The sequence below is a fragment of the Gadus morhua genome, chromosome 14 (genome assembly GCF_902167405.1).
Source record: "Gadus morhua chromosome 14, gadMor3.0, whole genome shotgun sequence".
Classification (NCBI taxonomy): Eukaryota; Metazoa; Chordata; class Actinopteri; order Gadiformes; family Gadidae; genus Gadus; species Gadus morhua.
The window spans coordinates 20,780,948-20,794,518 of NC_044061.1; the positions used below are offsets into that span (position 1 = coordinate 20,780,948).

Genomic DNA, 13,571 nt, shown 5'->3' on the forward strand with positions numbered 1-13,571 from the left:
TCTGGGGACTGTAGACTGAAACCCTTCTTTGGGTGTATTCTTTGACTTGTTTTTTTCTGTTGCGTTGGTTTCGACTGGCAAGCATATCAACTTGGACACTTCCATGTGGCTGTCAAACTAATAGTTCACTAGCTTACCATACTCCAAACAAAGCACTGTTTAATATTACAGTACTAATATGAAATACCAATTTTCTAGCGCCTTTTCTTCAAATGTCAAACTTGGGAGAACATCTGTATGAAGTAAAATTGGGCTTGAAACTGATCATTTTATTCCACTGATTTATAAACAGACAAGATGAAAAAGTGAATCGAATAGATGAAAAGAATTATGGCCCGGATATATGAGGGAGGTAAACAATGAATAAAACGTTGATTGTAACATAGAATATTTTTATTTTTATTGGAATTAATGTTTATTTCAAGATGGTGTCTTATGAGTCTTGAAATTATATTCTCTGTCTGTTTTTATAATCAAGGGCCACACTGAGTACACGTCAGACATCTTTTTGTGTTTGCATGATTTTGTGGTGAGGTTGGACAAATCTTCAAAACTGTTAAATCCTTTACATTGGACTTTTTGTGGTGAAAGGCACATGGAAAGATATAAAAAATTAAAACAAAAAGAGAAAGAAAGGTGCACTTTGATATAAAGCAGAAACAAAACATTCACAATGTGAATTCATCCAAATAGAATAACACGAGTTAAAAAAGCTGAAATAGGAGTCACCATTTCTTCACATCTGGCTGCTGTACTCCAACACACAAGACATTTGGCTTAACTTTGTCCTTTGACCTTGATTGGTGTATTCATCTCTCTAGCAAAAATGTGTAAAGCTATGTGCACACGGTTTGCTCTCCATACAATATTGTCCTTTCTCTTCCGTAGCAAATACTGTCATTTGCATTAATAGAGCGCTATTGCATTAAATTTCGTCAGTATTTGCATAGCCTCTTCTCAGTAATGCTAACTCAAAAACAAAGTTCCCAGTAGACACAATCCAAGGAATTCTGCCATAGAATCTACAGTCGGGTCACGTCTCAAAATCAATTGCTACGTGTTTAAAGGCACTAGAGGATTCTTTATTATCTCAACTGAAAGCCTATGGACACAGGCTCTTTGGCAGGGAATCACTTGGCAGCTAAAACAGGTACATAGTCATCAAGACTTTGGGCTTTCGTGCATAAAGCCATTGCCGTAAGCCTAGCTCTTGTCCATAGTGATTTATATAAAATGAGGCACCGTAATATTAACATACATCTTTCTGCAGTAGTACAACTCTGTGTGGTGAGCATGTCTCGAGAAATGCAACGCAGTCGATTTGATTATGGACGGGTAAAAGTCTTCGCTCAGTTCTAAGCGTTTATCTGGTAGTCAAGCAGTTCATGTGCTTCCATCACGTTCATCACCACTCTGAGAGCCAGGAACGAGACAAAGGAAGTGATGTAATAATTTAGGCAGTGGACTCCTCCTCCTGTTTATTTTCAATATTTAATATTGAAAAAAGTTATTTTTCTGAACATTCTCTGGCTTCGTCGTTTAGTTTTAGTTCTTTTTTTTTTTGTAACATTTTTTTTTTTTTTTCCGCTCCTCTCTTAAATCCGGTTGTCAACGTCGAAACACAAGTCGCAAAAAAAAAGTCCATTCATTCATTCATTCCTCCTCTTCTCCTCTATTCTTCTTCCACATATGCAGTCAACACAGGTCTCTCATCTCCCTCGTCTCTCCTCCATCTCCTTTCAACAAGCAAGTTCACAGGAAGGAGAGTGTGAGGGGAACAGCCTCGCGGAAGGTGACCTCTCTGTGATCCAAGGGGGGGGGGGGGGGGGGGGCCTCCCCTCACATGTCCTCGTACAGCAGGACCCCGCTGAAGATGGTGAGGGGCTCCGTGGAGTGGGCCAGCTTGCCCATCACCAGGTCGATGCACACCGTGTCCTGGGCCTGCAGCGGCAGGATGACGTTGAACACGGCCAGGGCGCCCGGTGGCGTCCGGGCCTCCGCCGCCGGCTTGTTCTCCAGGCCCTCGGGCTGGTAGCCACCGGAGTCGGCGCGGGCCATGCCGTAGTTGGACTTGGACAGCACCGCCTCGATCTTCTCGTTCTTGTGGCCCGTCAGCACGGCGCTGAAGAAGTAGTGGCCGTCCACGGGAGCGGTGAACACGCCTGTGATGGGGGGGGACGAGGCACCAGGGGCGGTTAGAGGTAGGGGCTGAACGATTAATAGGACTCAAACCGACATTGTGATGTGATAGAACGTGATATGCAAATCACAAAAGCTGCAATGAAAAAAGTACAATTCAATCTTTTTTTTGGGATATTTTTTATTTTTTTATGATTAGTTACTGCTACTGACTGGAGATCAGTACGTTTTTATTTATTCTTCTTTTACAATTCAATAGTTAAATAAAGATGTTATAATATCAAATCATGCATCAATTCATCTCAAAACATAAAGGAAAAAGCAGCTAATATGTTGACTGATTCCAATGTTGTGTTGGTCGGACTATGGAAAGATGTGTTGCTTGTTTAGTGAATAATACAGAACATAAGGAACTTTTTAGAAAGAAAAATCGCATACTAAATCGCAGTCGCAATATTATTCGAAATAATCCCAATCTGATTAAATCGCCAAATCGTTCAGCCCTAGTTAGAGGTTTGGTTGGTGATGGTGGACTGTCAGAAGGTTCCTAGTGAGGATGGCTTGGGTGGTGCTAGCCTTACCTGTCGAAGGGTCGTAGAAGTCTCCTTCGTTGACAAAGATGGTGTCGAATTTGATGGTGCCGGGTCTCTCGATGGGTTTAGTGAGGGCGGCAGAGAAGGACAGCTTGGGCACATTGGCATCGGCCCCAGGCATTCCTAAGAACACAAGGATACAGTGAGACATAGAAAGCCCTCACTACTGCCCTTATTTTCACAGAACGTCTCACGCACAATATTCACATGTATACCTGTGTTAATGCATGGTCTTGTCTCGCTCAACTGGTGGAGCAAGGCATTAACGCCGCCATGGTTAGGGGTTGGATTCCCTGTCTAGCTCAAGTCGTAGAGCAAGGCATTAACAAAGTCATGGTAAGGGTGTTGGAATCCATGTCTAGCTCAAGTCGTAGAGGCTAGAGCAAGGCATTAACACAACCTTGGTAAGGGGTTATATTCCCTGTCTATCATTTGGCAGAGCAAGGCATTAACACAGCCATGGTGAGGGGTTGGATTCCCTGTCTAGCTCAAGTTGTAGGGCCAGGCATTAACGCAGCCATAGCAAGGGGTTGGATTCCCTGTCTAGCTCAGGCCATAGAGCAAGGCAATAAAATAACCATGGTAAGGGTGTTGGATTCTCACTTGGGCAACCGACCCATGGCATTAAAGGGCTAGATCGGAATTTTGGACATAGGGCCTGATTCCCAAGTTAGCCGTGGTGTTCTTTATCATTGGAGACAGTTTTCAACACATTTCATTCAGTCCTTCTAGTCTGGCATTATAATTGATTTGCCTCGGGTGTACTGTGGAGTGGGTAAGACTGTTTGATTAGCAGGCTGGTATTGCCCGTTGCCATTCGCTAGCCTAACCCGAGCAAACTCTGCAACTAGAAGGACTGAATGAAATGTGTTGAAAACTGTCTCCAATGATAAAGTACTCCAAGGCTAACTTGGGAATCAGGCCCTATTTCCAAAATTCCGAACTACCCTTTTAAAGATGCTTAAGTTGAAAGATTCCATGAAGAGCCATATCAATTATTGTTATGACTTCAATAGACTGGCTTAGTAAATGACAGGAAATGCAATGCAAAGCTACGGCTAAACCCTTACAACTAACCTAAACCATAAGCAGTGCACAAGGCTGTTGTAGATGTAGAAGATGTAGGATTCAGGATCCAACTGTTCATTGTCTTGGTATAAACCCATTGGGAGATTCTACAGTTGCGGTTGAACTGTGTGCCTCTTGTCAGTTCAAAGCCAGATCCAAGCAGGCCATGTTACAATAACCATGTACAGATACTGAGACAATGACAGATAAACAATCAACGTAAGGGGAAATAGTCATATTGAATCGAAACAAAGACATACCTGCTTCACCTTTGGGACCTACGAGAAAAACAAAAGAGTTCTTTAGAAAGAGTGACATTCAAAGGTTGGGAATGAGCTGAATGTATTTGTTTCATTAATGAAGTTATAATTGCATCATATAATTTATGTAAATTCTGTAAATCTGTTGATTTAGCATTTAACTTTATCTCATCTACATACATTCTGGTTTTCTTCTATGTCCCCTTACTTCATGTCTAATGTCTAATGTTCTCTCTCTCTCTCTCTCTCTCTCTCTCTCTCTCTCTCTCTCTCTCACCTTCCTTCCTTCCTTCCTTCCTTCCTTCCTTCCTTCCTTCCTTAAAACAAACATCTGTTGGATTCATAATTCTGTCCGGCCCCAGAATGGGCCTCTCTCCCCAGCCCCCCCTCTGTCAAGCAGTCATTCATCCTCCCCTCTGTGACCCTACCCCCTTACCCCCCCCCCCCCCCCCCCTCCCCCCCCCCCTCCCCCCCCTCCTATCTCATGTCCTCTCATCCCCCCATCTTCACACAGCCATCCCTCTGTTTGATCCTTCCACCGTCTTGCCTCTCTCCTTACCTGGTGATCCCCTTGGTCCGTAGTCTCCCACTCTCCCAGGGGGACCGACGGGACCCTTGCCACCCTGCTGACCGGTGAAGCCTCTCTCTCCTGGGCGTCCGGGGGGTCCTGGCGGGCCTGCGGTGGATACGATTTGTGTCAATAAAACCGATGGGACACGATCAGGTCTTGAGTCACTGAAGAAGATGTTGTTGTGCTGTGTCCATCCCCGCGTGGATTACAGGGGTATGGTTTATAAGAAAGCGGGGCTTTAGGAAAGCTTCTAGTGCACATTCGACTCCTGAGCCTCACGCTACAAGTAGAAACAACCAAGTACGTTAGAGTCAACATGGCTGCTATCTGGGGAGGCTTATGAAAATAGTTAATATGATTGAGATGGATGCTGATCTAAATATATGTGAAAATGAAATGGAGTAGAGTGTAATAAAGACACAGAATTGTACTTTGACTACTGTGTGTGTATAGCGTATCCAACAGCAACTGACAACAATGGCGCTTTAATGACAAGGAAAACATGTTGTTGAGCGTGTCTGGTATGCGTTACATCAATACACAGATCATTTAAAATTGGACAGGGAAAGCATGTTAAAAACACAACGGACAAATGAGAGCCGGGGCTGGAGCTGACTGGAGACAGAACACAGAAGAACCAGCAGACCAAAGCATTGACAATAAATGCAGAACTGGAAGAATCGCAACAGGCAACACAAAAGTTGGGACATTGTTACAATACAAAGTGAAACAAACCGAAAACATCCAAGAATTTCACACATTGACCTACAGTACGTCACTGTGTGTCTGTAGTATGTGCCAGCGAACCAGTGTGTGTGTGTGTGTTGGGAGGTGTGTGTGTGTGTGTGGGGGGGGGCTGTGCTTTGGGAGTCCACTGTGTGTTGAATGACGGGATTGTTTCTGCTTAACTGTGTTCCCATTGGATTGGCATGGGATTGAAGTGCGGAAAAAGTCAACATGTCTCAAATTTGTTTGCAGAAGTATGATTTATGTGATTTTCGTCCGTGCAAAACAATATTGGAATAATGTTGGTGGTTTGTCGATAAAAAACAGACTTTAAAAGCAATAAGTTCGATGCGATTTGCTGGCATGATGCCATGCAAAATGCATGAGTGTTCTTGTGACTCCATGACGATGTAGGTTTGTCAGTTTAAATCCTTAACTTACATTACTGCATTTAATACATGCCTGTACTGGACCATAATTAACAATGCCATACAAACATAAGGGTTGAGAGTTATTTTTCGATTTCATCTAAATATCTTTCTGAACATTTCTGGTTGTATGCTTTGGAACATACATGATATTTAGTAGCTATGAGTTGCATTGCATGTATTTTTTTCGAGACCTTGCATACACACACACTGTGTGGTATCTCACAGACAGAAAACCTGGAACCAGATAAGGCTATACTGGCATTCAACCTGATATCTGTGTTTTAAGATTGGGTGTCTCAATCTTAAATATGTTTAGAAAATAGATGAAAAATGGGATGAATAGAAATCTGTGGTTGCAGATCACCTCAAGGCTTTTCCGATACAGTGCCAACATCAATAACTATTATCAATTCAAATTGTTTGAGTGTTTAGTATACACAACGCCAGCTATCCGCCCCACTGGCTTCAAGGCTGAAAGTTAGAATTCTCAGTCAGGTTATAGTTAGTTTAATACAATAATGGTTAAGTGCAGCTCCACAGACAAAGCTTTTCCAAACCTCTGTGCAGCACAACAGCACCTATGAGCAAGGAAAAGGAAGATAGGAGGAGAACATTTTTACTATTTCAGAGAATTGGGATTTTCCAGTGTGAAACACATAGTGTTTGATGGATATGTTTTACACTGGTCAGTCAACACTAGCCAAAAATACTTTATTTTTTCTGTTGTGAGAAACAGTTTCCATTACGCCCCCATCGGAGTTCTATAATAGAAAGCATATTTCAAAACCTTGCTCGTAAATAAAATTAACAAATTCTGTCAGGGAAATCTCTGAAGGGCTTCTGGATCTGCTCCAATAAGCATATTACTGACTGGCAACGCAAATATTTCCCCGCTGAACCGAGTGACATGGGCTTGTTTATTTTGCAGGGTTTCACATTATGAAGGTTTTATGTCCACACATGTTCCATCCATTAACGTAAGGCTTTCTGTGCGGTGTTTAATGTATTCAAGTATGTATCTGCAGAGAGTTGCACCCCATAACATCCCGAACAATACAAAAGTCAAACCAATACCCTTCCTGCCTTTCACTGCTCAAAAAACAAGTTCATTCCCATCTTAGAACTATTTCTTTTAAAACCAAACAGGGTCACCGAAGGGTTGTGAAAGGTCAAAGGTCCAATTGTAATCACGACTCGTGAAAGAATAGCTGTCAAAAAGAAAAAAAACCAATAAAGTAATACGAAGAATGTAACAGCTCCCAGAAGAGAACGGAGGAGATCAGGATGGAACACAATAAAGACAGGGAGCGGCGAGGTCAGGGGTCACCCACCGGTCAGATCCTTCTCCGAGAAGCTCTGGAACGCGTCGAGGACGTGGTTGATGGAGGAGTTGAGGTTCTTGATGTTGCCGTGGATGCCGTCCAGCTGCTCGTTCTGGATGTCGTCGAGGATTTCTCCGTGCGCGATCACGGTGGAGTTCAGGCCGCTCACACAGCTCCACAGGCCTGTCACGTGCTTGTTCAGCCCTGGGCGGATTGAAAGGCGACAACACACACATGGAGAGTAAGACGTTTGTGCAAGCGGACCTTGGAAAAGAGACGGCTTGTCTCCGTTTCGGATGTTTTCTAAAGGAGAGGGAACGACATAGATGGATGTGCCTCTTAGAAAGAAAGGGAGAACAGGCTTTTGATAAGCGCCACACTAATTGCATCCACAGTTTTTAAGGCCAAGAATATCCAGTATGATTTGTTTGGCAGACACAATTCAGCCATATTTCATGCTTTACATGATGTGATCCAGATTGGTAAGAGCAATTTAAAAGGAGCAGTCCAAGAGTTCAGACAAGAACGGAATTTTGCATTTCCATGGCCTAATCCCAGTAATCTCATTTCCATTTCCTAATCCCAGTAATCTCAACCCTCATGACACATGATACAACCCATCACACTGACTACTCATACTCAGACTACACCCATACACTGAATGACAGCGACCATTTGATCGATAACAGGGGCCTGCCTAGTCCCAAACACATGTTTTCGGACCCAAAGTGAACAAGGTACACGATGAGGCGCAGGAGACGAGGACTCGTACCGTCCTTGATCCTCTGGAGGGAGTCCGACACGCCGTCCATCCGGCTGCACACCCCCTCCAGCTTGGACAGCCTCTTCTCCAGCCCGTCGCCGGACCGCCTGCAGTCGCCCATCTCCACCACCAGGGTGCTCTCGAAGCGCCGCACGTCCCGGTCCATCCCGTCCAGCCGGTCGCGGCTCCCCTCGATGTGCTCGTTCACCTCCAGCTGGATCTTGTCCAGCTCGGAGATGATCTTGTCCTTTGTGTTTCCTGTCGGGTGTGACGGAGGAAGGTGGTTAAACAGGTCAGTAGGGCGAGGAAAGGTCTTGGGTTTTAGCGAGCTGAGGCCATTCAGCGCCAAGGGGATCAACCCATCAGGAACCCTGGTGCGGCGTTTGGTATGCTGGGATACTGCGAACAGGTGGGATTTCTCAGAGGGATTTCATCTCACTCAACTGGTAGTATAATATGTCACCTTTAAGAAATGAATAAAGATGTCGCTTCAAAGATTCTGGGGGTTTTAAAACGTAAAACAAAGCTGTCATCTGAATGGATGCGGATGGAGAGGTCAGCGCCACCTGGGGTCAAAGTTGAAATAGTTGGAATTAAGTGCGGTGTCCAGGTGGAAAAAGTGGAGCAGTCGGTTACGCCCAGACTAGCGTCAATGCTAGCGATAACGCTAGGTTGGGGCTCGGCACCCAACACCGCAGGAAAACCATGGCAACGACGAGACTGAATGGTCATCATATAGCAAATGGTAAATGGATTGTATTTATAGAGTGCTTTTATCCAAAGCGCAATACAATATTGCCTGACATTCACCCATTCATGCACACATTCACACACCGACGGCAAGGTCGGCCATGCAGGGCGACAGCCGGCTCGTCAGCAGCCGGTAGGGCGAGGTGCCTTGCTCAGGGACACCCCGACGCTCCCTCCTGAGCTACCGTCACCCGTCGCCTCGTCATGCGTTCACGCTCCGCCGCCCCGAGCCCTCACCGAGGTCTGTGATGACGCTGCCGTGCTTGTGCGTGGTGTGCTCCAGGCCCTTCAGCGTGTCGTTGATGGAACTGAAGGTCAGCAGGACCTCTGAGAGCTCGCCCTGCAGCCTCTTCAGGTGGTTGTTGTTCAGGGTGCCCCCGATCACGCTGTGGCCGTCCAGGGGCTTCTCGCCCCCCAGCCCCCCTCCAGAAATCCCCGTGCCGCCGCTACCCCCGTCTGCAGAGGGTTTGAGGGCATGGTGGTGAACGGACGAACTGGGCCATGCATGTGGATGGATGGACGGGTGCAAGGAAGGACGGATGGACGGATGGATGGATGGATGTGTTGATGAATGTATGTATGTATGTATGTATGTATGTATGTATGTGTGTGTGTGTGTGTGTGTGTGTGTGTGTGTGTGTGTGTGTGTGTGTGTGTGTGTGTGTGTGTGTGTGTGTGTGTGTGTGTGTGTGTGTGTGTGTGTATGTATGTATGTGTGTGTGTATGTATGTATGTATTAATGTATGTATGTTTAGATGAATGATGAATGGATGGATGGATGGAGGGAAGTGGATAGAGCAACAGGATCGTATCGAACCTGCGGACGTGTCGGGTCCGTTCTTGCACTGTCGCGTGCACTTCTCCACGTCCTGTCTGAGCCGGCCCACCTCCTCCTGCAGGTCGGAGCAGCCCTGGGAACAAGGCCCCCGGTGGGTCGCCCCCCCGCCGCCCTGCAGGGTGTCGACGTGGACCTTGAGGCGGTCCAGGGCGTTCCGGGTGTAGTTCTTCAGCCTGCGCAGCTCGTCCTCCACCCTGCTGCACGTGTCCCCACAGCCGTGTCCCAGGGTCTCGATCTCGGTGACGATGCGGTTGAAGTGCTCCCCGCTGTCCCCCGTCAGGGCTTTGATCTTACGCACGTCGTGGCTCAGGTCCACCACCTGCAGAGGCAATCGTTAACGGCGATTACATTCAGATTTAGATGAAACTTTGTTTTAATTGTGTAGAGTACAATAAAAGAGACAACAGAATATATTTGGAGATCTAAGTAGAAGTGCAAAAGAGTAACTAAGGTGCAGTTTGAATAAATTGTCATAAAGTGTAGTACAGCCGCAAACGTAAAGTGACCTAGTGTGGTATGAGCAGCATAAGATGGATATAGCGGATAAGAGGGACATAGATGGGTAGTACGATAAGTATAACAATAAGATAATAAAAAATCGAGTTGATTAGATACAGGGTACATATACAGTCAAGTAGTAAAGTCAAGGGGGGTTATCACCATTTATCAAATGTATGAATGAGTGATGCTGATCTATCTATGAGACTGACATCTGGGTTAGATAAAACCGTGCATGCATAACAGATTCAAAACCAAATCACACAAAAGGATGTGGACGCCCATAGGACCTGAAGCTCACCTTGTCGAACAGAGAGTCTCCGGACACAGACAGGTTTCTGAGGGTGGTGCTAAAGCGGTGGATCTTGTCCTCATTGGCGAAGACCCTCCACTCCAGAGATATCTCTGTGGTGTCGTCAATCCCCGGTCGTCCCCCGGCAGCTCCCCCCCTGCCTCCTCCGAGGGTCCCTCCATTCGACCCTCCTGCTGACCCTCTCCCTCCAGCTCCCCCGGATCCTCCGAATCCTCCTCCTCCTCCCGTCCCTCTATTCCCTCCCCCGTCTCCCCGTCCTCCGTCCCCTCTTCCTCCCCCGCCGGTCACTGATCCTCCCTGCCCTCCTCCTCCTCCTCCTCCTCCTCCTCCTGTTGCACCGCCTCCTCCGCCCGCTCCTCCTCCGGTTCCTCCTGCGTCCAGGCCGCAGCCGCACTCCTCCATCCTGCGTCCGACGAGGGCGGTGGCGTTCTCCAGGCGGGCCAGCCTCCCGTCCTGCTCCGTCACCTGGTCCTTGACCAGGCCCACGTCCAGCTCCACGTCCGAGATGCGGAAGCCCTGGTCGTCGAAGCGGTCCAGGAACACCGTCCGCAGGTCCTTCACCTCGTTCTCCACGAAGGAGCAGCTCTTCTCCGTCTGCCGCGCCGAGCCGTTGACGCGGCGCTCCAGGTCCCGCAGCCGCGCGTCCAGCAGGTCCTCCGTCACCACGGCGACCCCCCCCCCCGCCGAGCCGCCACCCCTCCCGCCGTTTCCGCCGCCGGCCCCCGCTGCTCCGCCGAAACTCCCTCCTCCTCCTCTACCTCCTTCTCCTCCTCCTCTTCCTCCTCCTCCCTCTCCTCCACCTAGCCCCGTATCCAGTTTGGTCTGGATGACGTCGTATTTCTCCGAGGTGGCGGCTATCTTACGCTCGGCGTCGGCGAGACGCTTCTTCAGGTCACTGACGCCGTCGCAGCAGCCCTGGGAGCGCGTCACGTCCCGCCGCAGCCCGTCCAGGCTCAGGCGGTACCGGGAGTCTATCACGGTCAGCTGCTTCTCCAGGGCGCGGATCCTCTCGCGGTCCTCCCGCTGCTGGTCCCGCAGATTCTCCACACCTTCCTGCAAGGAACCAAAGCGTTCGGTAAAATGGCCCCTGACCCCCTGAAGGACAGCGCTAACTTGCTCTAGGCTAAATGGTAAATGGACTGCATTTATTTAGCGCTTTTATCCAAAGTGCTTTACAATATTGCCTGACATTCACCCATTGATGCACACATTCACACACACCGACGGCGGGGTCAACCATGCAGGGCGACAGCCAGCTCGTTGGGAGAGGTTAGGGTTAGGTGCCTTGCTCAGGGATACTTTGACACTTTTTGTACGTGGCCTGATGCCACGTACAAAAGTAATTGATCGTCAATTCGAAATGTGAGGTTCTTTTGTGGTGTGCTACCTGGCAGAAGGAGCAGGAGAGAGACACCCTCCTCTCCAGCTCGCTCAGGATCTCCTCCTTCAGGGAGTTCCCCCTCCCTCCTTCCACGCCGCCTCCTCCTCCTCCTCCTCCTCCTGCTCTTCCTCCTCCTTCTCCAGACAGTCCTCCCTCCAGCTCTTTGCCCTTGCCGTTCACGAGGTGGTTGTTGATGTTGACAAGCGTTTTGTCATGGTCCTGTGGTTAAAAGAAATACAATCATTAATTACAACCACTTAAGAATAAGCAAATCATTCTTGTTATCCAGCAGCAACGGCACTTCCATATTACTTTGGGAACACAGGAAGCCACCGAAGAATGCAGGTCAAGCTAGGTTGAATGAATTTGTCATTTTCCTCTACCCACCCCGGCCTTTCACCAAGACCATCATCAGTTCCATTTGCTAAACAGTGAACTGCACCAGAGCCCCACAGCACCTGGGTGCGGTTATCCAGCTGGTCCAGCTTGTTCTGGATGCTGTTGATCATCTCCTTTATCTCTGGCTGGGCGGCGTCGGCTGGGTTTCTTCCTCCTCCTCCTCCTCCTCCTCCCCCCTGGCTCGTGCTGCCGGTGTGGCCCGATCCCCCGCTGCCTCCGTTCATGCCGCGCAGGGTGGACTTCACGTTGTCCAGGTCCTTGGTCAGGCTCTGGATCTTCTCCTCCAGCCGCCTCATCTTGTCGCTGTCCCCTCGCCCTTAGCATACGAAACAGACGAAAAACTAAATGTTTGCTTCCAAACAGAGAGCTGCTGTAGTATTTGTAGTCCTATTTTACAGCAACATTTTCACAGCTGCAGACATGGTCAGTGTTTTAAACCCGTTAGCCCCATGCTAAAGCTGCTATTGGGAAACAATTGGATTGCTGCTGGTGTACCTTGTGTATCCTCATGGGGACCATTCTTTATTGTGCTGTCGTAAGTGAAAGCATGTGCGGTTGATCGTTCCCCCCCCCCCCCCCCAAAAAAAAAAAAAACAGACCAACATATTCTCAACGATAGTCTCACATTAAAATAACCATAAACCCTTGAAACCTATTCAAGGATCCCACCTGGGGTTAGGCTAATGCTTTTTCAAGGGCAAAAAAACTATTTTATAACATGAATTATGTCAAAACAGAAGGTAAGTGTGTTTTTTTGTGCGTGTGCCTGAGTCCATGTGTGCATGTGTCCATGTGTGTCTCTGTATGTGTGTGCATGCGTGTGTGTCTGTTTATGTGCCATCCACCCACCACTGTCTCCTCCGCCCTGTCCGGTGCCGGTCCCACCCTGGCCAGGCCGAGGCCGGGGCCTGGTGGTGGACAACTGGGTCCCGGAGCCCCCCACGGGGCCCACGTTGCAGTCTTCCCCGCTGTAACCATGGCAACACTTCCACTCCATCTCCGTCACCATCTTGTACGTCGTCTTGTACCTGGGCCTCATGAAGGTACGGTAGCTAGAGATACACAGACGGGATCGCACATGAGGATCCAGTGGCCCACTGAAAGCACTGCACTGCTGCTGCTGATCGGATAAAACACAAACACACAATCTGGATCCAATTGTATGGGATCATGGAAGGTAATGCCCAGAGCTGGCATTCACAAACCCAAAGACCACAGAATACACATTGAAGAAGCTACTTAAAAAGTAAACCACCATTTTTTTTTATCTTAAATGAAGTGATGACTTGGTCACAATCAAAAGTAATCTTATCGAGAAAAAAAAAGAAGTGTTTCTGTCACATTAGTTTCATATGTAAATAGCCAATAAAAAACATGCCTTTCCAAACTAAATAGGCTCTCCAATTGACTGAATCACCCTGCAAACAAAGCCTTGACTGGAGACACACTGGCCCGATAGAGCCGGAGCCAGGCTGTAATCATGGATTGAAAACCTTTGTGCTGCACATCCTTGGTAAAA

The 13,571-nt window shown here is 47.8% G+C and overlaps 1 protein-coding gene across 1 annotated transcript in view; it reads right to left on the bottom strand.

Moving 5' to 3' along the window:
• Nucleotides 1-248: 248 nt before the first annotated feature.
• The window catches only part of emilin1b (elastin microfibril interfacer 1b), a 40,304-nt gene continuing 26,981 nt past the window's right edge, over nucleotides 249-13,571 (bottom strand). The window contains exons 3-14 of the mRNA XM_030376214.1: nucleotides 12,902-13,104; nucleotides 12,112-12,368; nucleotides 11,660-11,872; nucleotides 10,261-11,325; nucleotides 9,441-9,780; nucleotides 8,861-9,079; nucleotides 7,883-8,131; nucleotides 7,120-7,314; nucleotides 4,620-4,736; nucleotides 4,061-4,078; nucleotides 2,721-2,855; nucleotides 249-2,162 (exon numbers count right to left, since the gene is read on the bottom strand). Coding sequence (XP_030232074.1) covers nucleotides 1,840-2,162; nucleotides 2,721-2,855; nucleotides 4,061-4,078; nucleotides 4,620-4,736; nucleotides 7,120-7,314; nucleotides 7,883-8,131; nucleotides 8,861-9,079; nucleotides 9,441-9,780; nucleotides 10,261-11,325; nucleotides 11,660-11,872; nucleotides 12,112-12,368; nucleotides 12,902-13,104 — 3,334 coding nt within the window. The 3' untranslated portion in view covers nucleotides 249-1,839. The remainder of the gene's footprint in view (nucleotides 2,163-2,720; nucleotides 2,856-4,060; nucleotides 4,079-4,619; nucleotides 4,737-7,119; nucleotides 7,315-7,882; nucleotides 8,132-8,860; nucleotides 9,080-9,440; nucleotides 9,781-10,260; nucleotides 11,326-11,659; nucleotides 11,873-12,111; nucleotides 12,369-12,901; nucleotides 13,105-13,571) is intronic.